This window comes from Ambystoma mexicanum, chromosome 11 (genome assembly GCF_040938575.1).
Source record: "Ambystoma mexicanum isolate Mex_15411 chromosome 11, UKY_AmexF1_1, whole genome shotgun sequence".
NCBI lineage: Eukaryota > Metazoa > Chordata > Amphibia > Caudata > Ambystomatidae > Ambystoma > Ambystoma mexicanum.
The window spans coordinates 1198161692-1198177902 of record NC_090934.1 but is presented as its reverse complement, the minus strand read 5'-3'; the positions used below and the strand labels follow the sequence as shown (position 1 = coordinate 1198177902).

The window sequence follows — 16211 nt, the reverse complement described above, 5'->3', positions numbered from 1 at the left end:
CACTATACTAAGAGTTGCACTGTACTGTGTTTCCTAAGGTATAGTTTTATAAAGCCCCACGTGTGGACTTTTTTTAGAAAAACTGTTCTAACTACCCGCTAGTTTCATTTCTTGGTGTGTTCTTAAAGGCCTGAATAAATAACTGTATTTTTACAATGGACTGTCTACGCTGTTATTGCGTTATTGTATGTTATTCTGTGTGGACGCTTTGGCACCCATGACCACACTCTTAAGTCTTGACTGCTCGCCACACTAAGTTGATTGGGTTTTGGCTAAACTCTGAGTCTCACTGTTAACCATAACTATGGTGGCTCCTAAAATCTGCCCACCAGGGTTGACTTTAGAAATCCATCTTAACACTATCGCCAAGCTTGTAATAAAAATAAATCCATGCAGGTTCCCTGACTTGGTGTGTGCATACTAGGAACGTGTACAGTAGGCAGCCTTTCCAAATTGAGAATGTAGCGCTCTTACAGCCTTTTAACTTCGAGCAATTGTCTTGCATCTTTAACCACCAGTGATTAGTTTATCCCCAACTGTCTTTGCTGTGTTTTTTTTATTTTATTCTATTCCTTTATATTTCTTTTTTTATATTCAGTAAAAGGAGCTCTGTTCATTGAAATCTAAAAATAAATGTTCTTTTCAATTTTTTAGCGGCAAGAACAAGCGTCTGAGGACAACTCTGGGGTACCGATTGGCCCCCAACTCTCATTGGTGTACGAGGACAAGCACATCTTGGAGGATGCAGCATCGCTCATCATACACCATGTCAAGCGGCAGACAGGCATCCAAAAGGAGGACAAATACAAAATCAAACAGATAATGTACCATTTCATCCCTGACCTGCTTTTTGCGCAGCGTGGGGAGCTCTCGGATGTAGAGGAGGAGGAGGATGAAGAGGAGGAAATGGATGTTGATGAAGTCACAGGGAATGTCAAAAAGCACAACGGATTGGGGGGCAGCCCGCCTAAAGCAAAGCTGCTTTTCAGCAACACTGGTGCTCAGAAACTGCGGGGCATGGATGAGGTGTACAACCTTTTTTATGTGAACAGCAACTGGTACATCTTCCTCCGGCTGCACCAGATCTTGTGCTCGCGCCTACTACGTATTTACAACCAAGCAGAGCGGCAGATTGAGGAGGAGAGCCGTGAGCGGGACTGGGAACGAGACGTGCTAGGCATCAAAAGGGATAAGAGCGAGACCCCTGCCATTCAGTTAAGACTCAAGGAACCCAGTGAGTGCTCTTAATCTTTTACTGTTGCACTGCAAGTGTCAGCAGTGATATTCACTCAAGATTTTGCAATCATCAGGGATCTAGCTTCTTTCATCAAGTCCACATTAGTGTAAATCCTGGGGCGCAGCGAAGGGGTGGGGGTAAATATCTTGACGCTTTCTTGGTTACAGCGTCTCTGAATACAGATGCACAGGATTCGCTTATAATTTCATAGAACATAGCCTGCTGCTTGGAAGAAAGTTGGATTTCGGAAGAGGTAAACGGGTAAGCAAAGTATCAAGCTCAATGTTGCAGGTGAATCTGGTGCATGTAGCCTTGACCTACTGGATTACAGAGGTCTTCGCAACTGAGACGGCGCACTTGGGCCCATTGTCAATCGGTTTTATTTTTGCATTTGGAGCAGTTTAACATCTGATCCATTCAGTCCTTATTGAAACATGCCTTCCATCTGCTTCTGTTTGCTAATTACTTATTATTGCCTGTGTCCTATGTGAATTCCTGTGTTTGAGGCAAATATCTTCGTAAATGTTAGCTCAGACTGATCGTCCTCTGATAGTTTAGTCATCTGCGAATAATGTGCATTCCATCACGGTCTGCGTATTGCAGACTTCCTCAGAGTAGAGATCTTCACTGCTGTTTTGGGGTGCACAGGCCATGTCATTCAATGCTCTTCTTGCAGATCAAATCTCTGCTTTTTTGTGCACATTTGGTATGTTTGAATGCCATTTATTACTATAAATCTGCATACTGCATAAATCTTGGTGAGGGTTGGGTGCTGGGGGAGGAGGAGGAGGGGTGGTGGATGGTGGGTGGGGGTCAATACACTGGATATAGGATTAAGAAGTTACTCACTGACATGCTTTTTCTGCATTCCTTGTCCACCTTCCTCCAGCTTAGTCTTTAAGTTGGTGACACAAACATCAATTTTCACTTGCACATACTATGGTTACAGTTAAACCAAAGCAAGGAGACACAGCCTTGCTGTAAAAGAGTGACTATAATGAATACAGTTTATGGCTTCTGTCCGAAACCATTGTAACTTTGTTCGGTTACCCTTTGCTCTTCATTGACTGTGCAAGCAAGCCATTATTTAGAGCAGATTAGGATTGGGATTTTAACTAGTCGATTGCGCAGTATCACTGGAGTTGAGTACTTTTCTATGTCTCACCAGGGTAGATGGAAGTCTGGTTCTGCAGTCCCTAGTGCAGAGCTTGGCAATCAGGACTGTTGCAGCAGGACCCAGCAGGTTTCTGAATTCTCACCTCAGGGGAATTCAGAAACCAAAGTGGTGTTGGAAGGGGTGTGGGGGTGGACACTGGGTTGGGAAGCAGAATCCAAAAGAGGCAGGCCTGCATTCATTCAGGCACATTAATGGCAACCTGAAAACTGCATTAAACTCCCACCAGCATTTAAACTTTATCTGGTTATGGCCACTGCAGCTACCCTGTAACTCGAAGGCTAGCAACGCTATGACCATATATGACCACATACGCATCACACCCTCTGGCAACACACTCCATATGTATGTTGGAGTCCTTCAGTAACACTGTAATCACCAGATTGGCAATAAGCAGATGTGGCTCCTGGACATTCTTTGTTCTTTTCACTCCACTTATCTGGATCATTGCATGGAAGTCAAAATTTAGAAGTGCAAGTATTTTTCTCACTATTTTTGAAATTGGGAGGGAAAAAAAGTAATTCCCAAGAGTAATTTTTAATCGGGTAAAAATACTTAACTGTGAAACAAATGTTTTTGTAATATTTTACTACACCAATATTTCATGCACAGTAAAAGATTCATTTTTATGGTCGGGCAGTAATACTGCCTTCCTGTGGCTCTGCGTGCACCACTGGTTCAAGCTCTGTGAAATCAGGAGGCAGTTTCCTTTTTTTTTTTTTTTTTTTTTTTTTTTTTGGGAGTATTTTTACTCTTTCCTTCTTTTGAAGTATTTTCCTATTTGTAGGGTGTACGAATGGCTGATACACCTTTTATCTATAGGGCTGCTTCCAGGAAGAGGCAGGCTACCTCCTCAACTTGACATCCTGGTTCCTCGCCACCTGAGAATACCCCCAGCTCTGTTTGCTGGACTCTAGGATTTTTGTCTGATTCACGTTAGTGAGTGGGACCCTTTTCTCAAACACTCATTCTTTTACTCTGGACACAGGGGTCACCAAAATGTTGGCTGTGCTTTTTAAAGTCCTCAACACGATGGCTTGTCTTTCTTAGGCTGTCTTCTACCTACCTGGGTGCGGAAGGCTCCTCTAATTCCTTTGTCTTTGCCGGGCTTCCCTTGGAAAGCCTGTGAAGGGTCTTTGAGCAACTGGCAGGACAGAAAGTGGAAAGGTCAACTGAAACCCCCCAGTCCTTTTTCCTGCAGAGTGCCTGAGAGAAACCTTTTCTGACTGGGTGATGGCTGTCCTCATTGGACAGCCTTCCCCAAGTTTCAAATGTTGCATGGGATATGATTGGTGGGATCAGCCAGCGTTCCTGCATACATTTCAAGGTCCTGGAGTAGAATCTCAAGTCGACCACTGGAACAGAGGAATCCAGAGAAGCCTGAATGAAGAAGACTCCTGCAACCACCAAAGCCTGCTGAGTAACCCCTGCTGTCCCTACCTCTTCTTTCAAGCGACAGGGAAGATCTGAACGAGACGACTTCCTCCATTGGATTGGTGGGCCTAACCAGTCCCAAGACGAACTGCATTTTGCATCCACCATAGCCTGCAATTCACCAATAACCCGTGCCCTCTGCCACTGTACTCTGCATCGTTGCCCGAAGAACGAATCCACCTGGAACTTTGTGGGCATCTTTCTTGGCCTGCATAGACTTGACCCAGTACCTCAAAGCCCCTTCACATGAGAAGAAGATTGAGAAAGGGAGAAGAGTCTACAGTCACAACATCCGTCCTTCAAGCTAGTCTGGAAAAGGCACGAACAAGCCAGAACCGAGAAGATCTGTTGCTGGGTGTCCGTCTGCACGAGAGTTGCCACCAGATCCACCGAAGTCTCCTTCCTCAGTCCCCAAGACCGAGAAACCTGTGACCAGGTCTGTTGTCGCTTCTCCATTGGAACCGTCCTGCCGCACTGAGTTCTTCATATTAAGATACTTTCATGCTCCATGTAAATACCTCAGGATTCACCCTTATTTATACGCCCCACCCACTTTCCTCCATCCTTGTGGGCGGCCCCTAACATGGGGACGGTACCAGAACCTTAGACAGTGAAAAATGTAGCTACTGCTTAAAATTTAGTATAGGGTGCAGGGGCGCAGCCTTGGGCGTGGGAACGCCCTGCCCTCTGGTGCCTCACGTCAGTCAGTTTTTCCGCACGGGCAGAGAAGGACCTGACAGCCAGCCAGCTTGCTCTTTGTTTTTTTCCAATCTTATTGCCTCAACTCCCCCGGCCCATGTCTGCTGAAGGAGGATTCACGAGGTGTGCCTCCTGCGACCACTCGTTCCCGGCCTCAGCCCTCCCATGCACTCTGCCTTGAGTGTTTTGGGGCCCAGACACCACTGGAACGCATGGTCACAGGGTATTGACGAATCGGTTGTCGCATTTGTTATTTGCTTGTTAGGCGCTTATACAGCAAGTAAAATACTGTTTCAAAGCGTCCACAGGGCAAAGGGAGGGAACAAGGGAGTGAAACACATTACAATACACAATATTTAAGAGCTGTGGGAGGAAAAAGGACAAACCTATGCCCTGTGAGTTTTCAGAACGTGCAAGTGCAGCAAGGAAGAGGACATAGGGGGTAAGGGCTGGGGAGTGCGAGCTCATGGTGAGCCACAGATGAAGTGCTATGATTCTTGAGTGCTACACTGCCAGTGCCATGTTACATGTAAGTGCGAACCCCTGGGGCGGATGGGGTGCCAATGCAAGTGCTGAGGGTAGGCAGGAGCTGGGTGGATTGGGTTTGGGAGGTCAGGGGCACAGAGGATGCGTAAAGGCCCTGGGCACCTATCACAGCAACTGTGTGATTAGCAGAGGAGAGTGGAGTGGGAGAGAAGGGGGAGGTAAAGAGGAAAGTCTTAAGGAGCTTAAGAAATGCAAGTAAGTCATGCTGAAGGCGTAGAGGGAGGGGGGCGCTGTTCCATAGGGGGGAGCCAGCTGAGGAAAGCGAACGGCCACTTGCCCTCTGTTTAGCAAAACGCTTTACACGCAGAGTTGGTGCCAGAGGAACGTAGTGGTCTAGAGGTAGAGTATTTATTAAGATAAAGTTGAAGAAGATAATGTGGTCCTCGGGCCCAGATAGCTTTGTGGATGATGAATAGGGATTTGAATTTAATCTGTGCAGCAACCGGGAGCCAGTGAAGACTTTTTAGGGCAGGAGAGATGCAGCCCCTGGGTTTAAGGCCAAGGATATGTTTTGCTGCTCTGTTCTGTTTTAGCTGGAGGGGTTAGAGTGGAAGAAGATCAATTCAAGAAGAGGCTATTGCAATAGTTGAGCCTAAAGAGAACCAGGGCTCGGGTAACATTGAGCCTCTGGGGGGAAAGTGAGAAGATTGAGAATTCCTTTGAGAAGGAAGAGCTGTAGTGAGACTTCTTGGCAGTGTAAGGGAGGAAGGAGAGAGAGGAGTCGAAGATGACTCCAAAGTTTTTGGCTCCAGAAGGAGCAGGCAAGAGCCCAAGGATGAAGACCAGAGCGTAGGGAAGGAGGCAGGAGCAGGGGTCCTGATGGGGAAGCATCTCGGTTTTGCAGGCGTTGAGGCAGATAACTTTGGAGGTGTACGAGGAGTGGATGGCGGCTAGGCAGTCAGGGATGATGGAGGGTGGAAGAGGGTCAGCAGGAAGTTTGAAAGAGCTGTGTCTGCATAACACTGGAAGGAGGAGATGAGGCGTACAAGCAGAGCCTGGTAGATGTTAAAGAGCCAATGGGAAAGGATAGAATCCTGTGGGACAGGAGAAGGAAGTAAGACAGAAGGTGCCCAGGATGACTTGGTTACAGCGGTCCGTAAGGAAGGATGTCAGCCAGTCCAGTGCCCGTTCAGTGGTACCAAGGGTATCATGGCGCCTTTGTATGAGGATGGAATGGTTGACTGTTTCAACGGCAGAGGAGAGATTGAGAAGGATGAGGACAAGTGGGGAGTTGGAGTCCAGAGATACAAGCAGTTCCTCACCGGTGTTCTTAAGAGCAGTTTCTTGGCCTTTGAATGCTCGGAATCCAGATTGATGGTCGTGGAGACCACCAAAAATGTTGGTGTGTGAATTGAGTTGGGACACTGCCATCCTCTCCAGCAGCTTCCCAGGAAGGGGGTGATGAAAATAGAGCGGTAGTTGGCAGGGCAGTTATGGTCTCCTGAAGGTTTTAAGGAGTGCGCACAAGGGAGTGCTTAAGGGCGGAGGGGAAAGATCCAGTATCAAGAGTGATTGCAGAAATCAACGAGTGCAGGGGCAAGAGAGCCAATGTTTTCCTTGATGGTCCTGGCTGAGCTATGGGAAACCTGTTTAGAAGAGACCTTCATGGGGCAGACAACTATGGTAATTTCTTCAGGTGTGACCGGGGAGAAGGGAGGGCCAAGGGAGGTAAGGTGGTGTGTGATGGGTTGTGAGGATGTGTAGCAAGGTTGTTCAGGTTGTCATGAGTTTTGGTAACGAAGTTTGTGGCCTCTGCGTTGCAGCGGGTCCTGGGAAGAAGAGGCGAGGAGACTGCGGAAGGGTTGGCTAGATCCCTGCAGATCTTAAAGTCCTGCTGTATTGTTGGATCCACCGGAAACGCTGCACCTCTGTGTGGGCTCTTTTCTTGGCATGGATGGGGAATCTGTGTTTCTCTTTACTGCACATTTCCTTCCATATTTGTTGACCCCCAAACTTCTTGCTTTTATTTTTGATTGTGACCTGTACTTTTGACAGTACAGTGAAGCCTTAAACTTCACTACACTGTCTTTTGCTCATCTGTTATGGCGAAACTGACAGGTCTTTCAGGTTGTCAGTCCTGGAAACATTGTTTCCCTTAGTCTTATGACTTTGTAACTACTTTTAGTAACTTGTTATCACTTGTGGTAACTTTGTATCATTGTGCAATGCATCTTACAATGCAGTACACTTTATTTGTTTTGGCCTAGACTAATACTCAAAGGATTTTTGGTTACTCTAGGTGTGCTAAATGTACAATCTGGTGGCAGCAGTGACTTTGACCATTTTTTTTTGTGCTTTTCGTTTTACACTTAACGCATTTAGCGTGTTTGGCTACCAACTGTGGCTAGTGTCCAACCATGGCTGTGCCACATGGTTTTTCGCTTGTCCTTTGGCCATCATGGTCTTGAGCCTTCTTCCTGGCCTGTGAGGCCAGTAAAATCCTTATATGGACATCTCCAGGATGGGGTCTGTCATGGATTCACATGCTCATGAATATTCCCCGTCGTCCGGCCGGGAATCCTTGGTAAAAGAAAAGAGTTTCACTTTTGTTTACAAACTGTCTTTCTCCTATAAACCAATCACTGAGCTCTGGGTCATACTGCCCCCAGCCAATGACTGCCTTCTCCCTAAGACACTCCTCTGGCTGTCTTCATAATTTTAACGCTCGTCGAAGTTTTGGGAGTGCTTGTATTTCCCTCTTAAATCTTTCGGCGTTGTGCGCGCTTAACTAGGAAAATCCTATTTTTGTTAGATCGAGCCTGTGTGCTTAATCATTTCTTCATCTGACTTATTGGGATATATGTTTTTCTGCGTCTTTCATTGCCCTTCGAAGGCGGAATCGTCAAGTGTTTCTTCTTCGAAGTTTCCAGAAGGCTATCAGGCCTACACCGCACACCGGGCCATGTCGGAGCAGAAGGACAGGGCTTCCCTCTTCAAGCTGCAGTTTGCAAAATGTTTCCATGGAGGACAAGCATTCCCAGTGCCTTTATTGTCTTCACCAGATGCACAAGGAGAGGAAGATTCTGTGATCTGTCGTGGCTTTACCAAGCGCACTATGAAGGATCGGCACAGCAGACTGGTGGTGTGGCTCTGTGTGGTTCACGTGGGCATGCCTCCTTCGGATCCAGTCTGCCAGAGCGGGCTTCTAAGTCCTTTGAGGGCGCTCCATCCGTGGGGACGGAAGTCAAGGCCAAGCACCGCATGTTCGGTTCCGTCGGGGTTGCCGTGCAAGTGGGTCCCGCAACGGCCAGAGCGCATTCGTCTCCAGCAGCCTCAGTCTCCAGCCATCGCTCCAGCTCTTCGAAGAAAGTCAGCTACCCCGGGGAAGCTACGGGAGAAACCGGAGAAGGCCAAGCAACAGGACAAGGTGGCCGACCTGTCCGCGAGGGCCCAAGGGATACAGTCTAAATCGTCTGCATCTATCGAGCTGGTGGCGGCTACCCTTTCGAAGGCGAAAGTGGCTGATCCGGTCCAGGGTGTCTGTGCGGCAGGCAGAGTTGCTCTTTCACCCAGGCTGGAGGCTTCAGCCAAACCAGCAGGAAGGACCCTGTATAAGAGGATGCTGTCCCTTAATCCAAGCCCGACCCCTTGGGACACAAAAAGGGGGGGGGAGCTTTGGAAGAACTCCAAGGCGCAGATGTGTTCTTCTGACGTGGAGGACGAGGCTTCCGTCCTCACCCTCCTGTAAGAGGTAGCGGGCGTTGACGACATGGGTCACTGGGCCTAGCGACCCGACACCCCAGGCACCAGATCTGTTGGATGACATTCCCTCGGCCCTCTAGACGCTGGTGTCGGAGATACAGAAGAGGTTGCCGACGGCACCACCGTCGACAACCCCGTTAACACCGGGGCCACCACTGCCGAAGAAAAGGAAGAGGCACCGTACACCTCAGCTCCAGCCGCTGGTGCCTTCCCTCCTTAGGTATATGGGACGGACATAGCGACGACAGACACCGATGACAGCAGCGGCATCTCTCCGCCTCCCAGGGCTTCTCCCCCAGACAGGGTGGGTTCCTTCCACTCAATGATCACCCGCGCATCAGAACTCTTCCAGTTCACACCGGAGGAGATGGAGGGTTTCCTGCATCATCGCCGAAGGGGAAAAGGAAGACCATTCTGGTGGTGCCCTGCCTGGACGATCTATGGCATGAGGGTCTGGTGCTGCTGAAAAACCCTGCCTCAGTCCCGGCGAAAAATAGAGACGAGCTTGAAAAGAAATACCGGGTTCCAGAGTCTGCACTCAAGTGCCTGCAGTCACAGCCATCACCAGACTCTGGTCTCGGCGGCTGCACGGAAGAAGTCATCCAACCCGTCGTCGTCCGCCTCCATTTCCCCGGACAACGAGGGAAAGAAGTTGGACGCTGTGGGTAGTAGGGTCATCTAATCAGTGGCGACGACAGTCAAGGCGGCAAACGCCTTAGCTATCCTGGCCAAGTACAACCGAGCGTTATGGTACAAGATGTCCCCGATCCTGGATATCCTCCCTGCGGTTAAACGGGTTGAGGCGACGGAGATCCTTCAGGAGGGCGAGGTGACGTCGGACCACGCCATTACCGTGGCCCTGGACATTGTGGACACAGGGTTCCTCCAGATGGGAAACAGGGTTTTCCTCAGTCGTCGTGCCTGGCTGAAGGCCACCAACTTTAGGCAAGAGGTTCAGACGAGGCTGCTGGACTTGCCGTTCAGAGACAATCGATGAATCTCTTCAGGACATCAAGACCGACACAGACGGCCCGTGGCCTTGGCACGCTGCAACAGCTCTGTCCTTTTGTTCCTCAGGGGGAAGTCGGGTAGATCTTTGAAGGATTTCAGCGGCAGATCTTCCTCTTACCGCCAGCCCTCCCGTTCCGCGGCCCAGGAAACCTGCAGGGGTCACACCAAGGCCTTCGGAGGTGGCTGTTGTCAAGTCTCCCAAGGCAGCGCGCTGGCCTCCAAGCAGGACTGAACTAGCCAAGAAGTCCGGCCCCTGCACCCCGGTAGAAGGCCGGCTGGTGAACTTCAGTGTGTGTGAAAACATCTCCACTGATCGATTGGTGCTGGATGCTCTCGCCCACTGACACATCTTTGAGTTTCAGCGAAGGTGTCAGCGGATTCCACCGGTGGCCTGGCAGGAACAACACATCCCCTAGCTGCTGATGGAGGTTCTGGCCATGTTAATAAAAATGGACGAAAGAGCTGGTTCTTGCAGCTATTATTTCGGCAGTATTATTAGGACAACAAAGGGGCACATTTCTCGTTCAGCCTCTCTCAAAGGCTTTATTGGGATAATCGCCCCTTCTGAACAGCCCTTTCCCCCTCCAGACCCCTCTGCATCTTCCCTGTGGACCAGGCAGAGATTTGATAATTATATGGACAGGATGGCCCAATTTATAGGTTCCTCTGATAAATATATTACTCCCAAGAGACCTAGGGAGGAGGACTCCTGCCCCATCCCTCAAAAGCTGTAGAAGCTTCCCACTCTTGCACAAGCCCACCAAGAGGAGGTCTTTTATTCAGAACAGGAGGATATATAAGACAATCCTTTTGATCAAGATACAGCTGACCAGGACTGGGAGCAGGATCAGCCAACAGATCAGGGGCCCTGGCTTTATCCCACACATACCCCTGACCCAGACGTTTGTCTAGACTCGCCTTCTTCACCACAGCAAAGACAGTAATCGCCTGTAGATGGATCAAATGCTTTTTAATGCCATCGTAAAATGAGCCACCAATCATTTTTAGATTACCACAAAGGAGACAGCCCCTGATGGCGACTTTGTTGAAAATATTCTCAAGGAGAAGCCTCCCACTAGTCAGGCTATTCCACTTGCCAATTCAATAAAAGCTGTGCTCCTCCTTTGTCACCCTCCCTCACAAGGGCAGTCAACTCCCAGGTTGAGGAATTGTTCCGCCCTGCTCCGTCTTACCCTATGTATATACGAGGTCATGCCATACCGACTCCCTGGTTGTTACAACAACCAGAAAGAGGGCAGGGGTCCCACTATCTACACCGGTAGCTCCCCCAGTAAAGAATGCAAAAAACATTATGCCCTAGGGAAGCATATTACTACCTCTGCAGCCTATTCTACCTGAATAGCTAACAATACCACTCTACTCGCTAGTTACAGCGACGTCCAATGGGGCCTGCTACAGGATGGCCTTCAAGAGGTCCCAGAACCCACACGAGCATGCTTGCTGGTGGTCGTGACAGAGAGCAGACAGGTGACCTATAATATCTTAAAGAACACTGTAGGCGCTGCTGAGACTACAGTACATACTCTAGCCCAGGGGACTCTTCTTAAGAGACCCGTCTGGGTGAAGAACCTGGCCTTCATGCCAGAGACTCGGGCCTCTCTGATTAACAACTTGTCGAAGACTCCAACCTTTTTGGAAAGGCTGTCAATGGCGCCCTGGAGACTGCTAAGAAAGAGCATGAGACGTTGAAGTCTCTCAACCAAATCACAGCCAAGCCCTTCAACCAGCAAAGAGTCTCAAATTCTCACCTTTCCTTTCGCGGTCAGTGTTGGGCAAGATTGTATGCAGTACCCTGTGGGAGACGGCACCAGCCCTGTCCTATTGGCAATAGTTAACCCAACCTTTGGTATAAGCATGTACTACACAAGTTGGTAGTGACTGGGCAGCCAGGCTCATCTCAATAGGGGTCAATGTGAGCTGTGGGGTTGCAACAGTTTTACATTCGCAAGTATTCTAATAACACTTATACCCAAGGTTTCTTGATTAAATAATTATGTATTAATTTAAGTCAGTTGAATAAGCCTTCCTTAGAAGGGAGCAATTATATAACACTTAAACTATACTTCAAAAATACACACTCGGTTTCAATAAATCAGTAGATACCCATTTTGGGATGGCACACAGACACTTCCTACACCCTAAGATGACTTAAATAACTAGGACACAGTGGAAATTGATATCACTGGCACGTTTAGAGCAATACCAGTCTGGCTTCAGAGCTTCCAGAAGCACGGAAACTGCTCTCCTGAACAGCCGTGAAGATCTGCTCTCCAACTTTGACTCTAACATTCCCTCTGTCCTCATCCTCCTTGATCTCTCTTCTGTCTTTGACACGGTCAACCATACCATCCTGCTCAACAGTCTGTGAAAACCTGGGTATCACTGATCAGGCTTGGCCTGACTGACCTTTTTCATCTCAGATCGACCCTCCGAGGTCCAACTTGGGTCCTTCCTTTCATCTATCTTCCTCTCTACCTGTGGTGTTCCCCAGGGGTCTAACCTCTCGCCCTGGCCAATACCTGGCAACTCTCGCCCACTGCATTGCCACTTTCTGCTCAAATGTCCAGTGCTACGCTGACAAAACTCAACTCATTTTCAGGCTGCCCTCTGCCACCTCCTCTCCCTCTCTCATCTCCGATTGCCTAACTGCCATTCAAGATTGGTGTGCCGCCAGTGATCTTTGTCTGAATGCCAGTGTTAGGCAGAAACCTGTGCAGTTCCCTTGGGGAACACTGCAAAAGATTTAAGACTACAGGTAGAGCAGTAAACCCCTTTGGTAGCAGTCTGTACCACCCAGATTTACCTGGTAGCTGTGGCTGAGCAGTCAGACTTCTCTCAAGAAGAGTTAGGCAGTATGCAAAGTATACACAATATGTACCAAAACACAATAGCACAAGCAAACACTGACCAGAGCTTGGTTTCAAAAGTATATAGTTATTTATTTAAAAACACATAAGTTAAAAACACTCTAGCAAAATATAGTAAACACTTCAAACACAGTTATAATGAAAGTAGATTCAATCCTTTCTCCTATCTAGACAACTCTAGGTTAACACCACTTAATTAAAACAGAGGTGAGTGCTTAACGTTAGATGACACTCTAGTAGTTTCCAAGAAAGGGAGAGAAAAAGCAGAAATGGGTTAAACACACCACTCTAAGGTCCAGAACACTTGCAATAGGCTCAAAGAAGCACAAAGTCACAGGTGAGCAAAAGTCACTAGGCAGGGCCCACTCTTAGAGTAGCCGGAGCGAAAATGTGCCCAAGATCACACTGTTAGTTAGAGATTCAAAGTCTTGCAAGGAGTCAAACAGAGTTTAGAGTGGCTCAGAAAGTTTAGCCAAAGTGTCCCAGGCACTCCCAGGTTCGAAAGCCGGGGGCTAAATCTACCCCGTACAGTCGGTAGCAAGGGAAGCCAGGCGGAACACAGTACCTTAAGCGGAAAGGATCCTCCAGCGGGGGCAGTTGTTCCAGGCAGCGACAGCAAGGCTCGACGTCGGTCAGGGGAGAAGAATATCTCGCTGAAGAGCAGAAGAGAAAGGTCGTAGCACTGCCCGGGAAGAAACCAGCCGCGGAGTCCTCCGGTTAAAGGGTTGGTACCGACTTTCGCGGTATGGGGGTAAAGTGTGGTATTCCGGATGCCGGGGTGCTTGGCACAGGCAAGGCGGCCACGAGATACCTCAAAGAACGGAAAGAAGGCGAAAACTGGTTGTCCCCACCAGTCAAGGGAAGGAGCCACTCCGTTAAGAGTTCTCCTCGGTCGTCGGGAAAAAAAAAGTGGTGAGACGGTTCAGCAGGGCTCCACCGGGTGGTGTCGTCGAAGCAGGTCGGCTCAGCTCTTCCCTCGTCGGATTCTTGGTCCTGTGGCGACTTCTGAAGTCCCAGTCCCCAAAGCCCTGCTTTTATGCAGCAAACCCCCATTCACCCAGCCTAGCTGTCACTCAAACATGCTAAGTGGTGAGCCGGGCGGCTCACCACTTGGGCCAATCAGGACGGAGTGCGACGTGAGTTACCAAGGTAACTCAGTCCAGGGTGCCTAAATCCCCCTCCACCCCTCCTAAGTACCCCAGACAGAGTGGCACCACTTTGGAGGGCTTCTGTGGAGAAGCCCGCCAAAAGTGGAACAAAGGGCTCCACTTTGGGTCAGAGTTACAGAGGCGAACACCAACGCCATTTTAGAATCAAGTTTTGGCAAAAAGTCCCAACCGGAGTTATAAAAATAAATATATAAACCGGCGGTATGTTTAAGGCTACCGTAAATAAATAATTAAATGTGTTAGCCTAAAACAATGGGAAATCCCATAGGGAAATATTCGCGGTCGAATATAAAAAGTAGTTTCCACTGCCACCAGCCAAAACTCGATCAGGGGGGACGGAGACGGGCCCCCTCGACTAACAGACCCTGGGGCAATCGAATTGCCCCAGCCAGTACGTCCACAATATGATGGTTTGTACTGGTTCTGTTCAGGATTCAAGACTAGCAAAGTCTTTGGTGACTTTACATGCCCTGGGAGACAGTAGTCAGTCCCAGGGTATGGAGTCTATGTTGGGGAGTCCCTAGGACACCCCTGGGTCACGGCACAGAGGGTGCTGTGTGACCCACATCACAAAAATACATGAGGCCCTATGGAGTAAAAGACCCCATAGCCCATTCAACACAAGGTTTAACCAAGAAAACACACTTCAACATGTCCAAGAGTGAGGGTAAAAGAGTCTCACTCTTGGCAGGAGAAAAAAAATTAAACCCCAGAAATCCAGCAAAGCTGCTGGGGGACTCACTAGGTAGGGAAATTCAGCCTAAACAGAGAATTCTCCCTAACAGCCAGCAAGACGGAGATCCTCCTAATCGGCACACATTCACCATCTTTTCCCCTCACTCTCTGGCCGGCCTCCCTTGGCCGCCCTCCTACCCCCACCTGCGAGGATAAGAACCTCGGGGTGATCTTTGACTCCACCCTTTCCTTCTCCGCCCACATCTGAGGTCTCTAAAAAGTCAAATTTCCTACTGCACCTTCTCAGAGGTACTCTGCCTTTCCTCTTCTTCCCCCAGAAGCTCTGGTTCTTTCTAGCTTGGACTATTGTAACAGCCTCTTTCTAAATCTACCTGCCTCTACTCTCTGCCCTCTGCAACAAATCCAGAACAGGACTGCAAGACTTGTCCTTGGCCTCAAACCCTGGGATCATATCTCTCCATTGGTTCCCAGCGGATGCAAGGATTAAATTCAAAATCCCTCTGCAAATACCTTCCTTCTCAAGCTCTTCGCTCCTCTTCCTCCAACTCCCTCAGGGTCAGTCATTTTTCAAAGAAACGAGCTGGGGGTAGATCTGTCTTCGTCTGGGCCCTCCCTCTGGAACAGCCTCCCTGCCACTCTAAAACTTGAGGAGAACCATCTCCAGTTCCGGAAGCACCTCAAGACCTCCCTCTTTTCTTCTGCCTTTGCTCTCCCTCTCCCCTGCTGATCTGTTCTCTCTTTGCATCGTCACCTGGCCACCCTCTGTCCTCCGGGCCCAGGTACCTGCTCACCCTGCCACCCTTCCGCACTGCCTCCGGGCCACCTCTGCACTGGGGTCTGTATCTGTACCCATACCCCCCTCCACATGCCCCTATTTTTCTTCCTGCACTTATCAGACCTACCCTGTCTGCTGCCTTTAACCTAGCACTTGCAAATTGCTGGCTGCACTACCACTGTTTGTTGCCTTTATAATTTATTATTTGATTCTCCTCTGCTTCGCACTTTCCACTTCTCCCCCCTTCCATGCACTCCCCCCCCGCCTCCCCCTTTAAAATGCACTTGCGCGGTTCTCAATGTCCCTTGGCCTAGTAAGATCGCTGTTTTGTTCTCCCCTGGTCCCCTCCCTTGCCCCTCCCTCTGAAACACTTGTGTATGAGTGCGATAGAAATAAAATATCAATAAATACTGAATTTGGTTTCAAAAGGAAAAGGTTAGGGAATAAAACGATGGTTAACAAATATTCTTGAGTAGGTAAGTACTTTTGAACCCCCAATGCAATGTAGATTAACCCTTTCCCAGCTACAGAAGTTATAGAATGTGCAAGTCTTTGGAGGGATAGATAAAGCTCAAAGTCAGAGGTTAGAAGAGTCTTTCAGGGAACCAGGACAGCCATTGTCAATTGAGAAAAAGTCTAGGGGAGCTGAAGCACTTCTTGAAGTTAAGTAAAAAGTCTTGCACAATGTTTTTGAAATCTTTGTAGAAAATGAAATCACTGTTGGGCCACATTCTGGAAGGCTTGTGAAGGGCAAAGCGGCAAGCAACTCTGCAAAAGGCAACCAAGGCAAGGCTATATGACAAGAGGTAAGTACCCCTTAGTTAACAGTACCTTAGGTCTGAAGAAATTGGTTCCAGGTGGCTTCTGTTCCAGTAGTAGT

The 16211-nt window shown here is 48.8% G+C and overlaps 1 protein-coding gene across 7 annotated transcripts in view; it reads left to right on the top strand.

Annotated features, from left to right (window-relative positions):
* SIN3A (SIN3 transcription regulator family member A) overlaps positions 1-16211 on the top strand; it is a 1166566-nt gene that overhangs the window by 826266 nt on the left and 324089 nt on the right. For all 7 annotated transcript variants that reach the window (XM_069624553.1, XM_069624552.1, XM_069624555.1 and 4 more), the window contains exon 15: positions 655-1234. In XM_069624553.1, coding sequence (XP_069480654.1) covers positions 655-1234 — 580 coding nt within the window. The remainder of the gene's footprint in view (positions 1-654; positions 1235-16211) is intronic.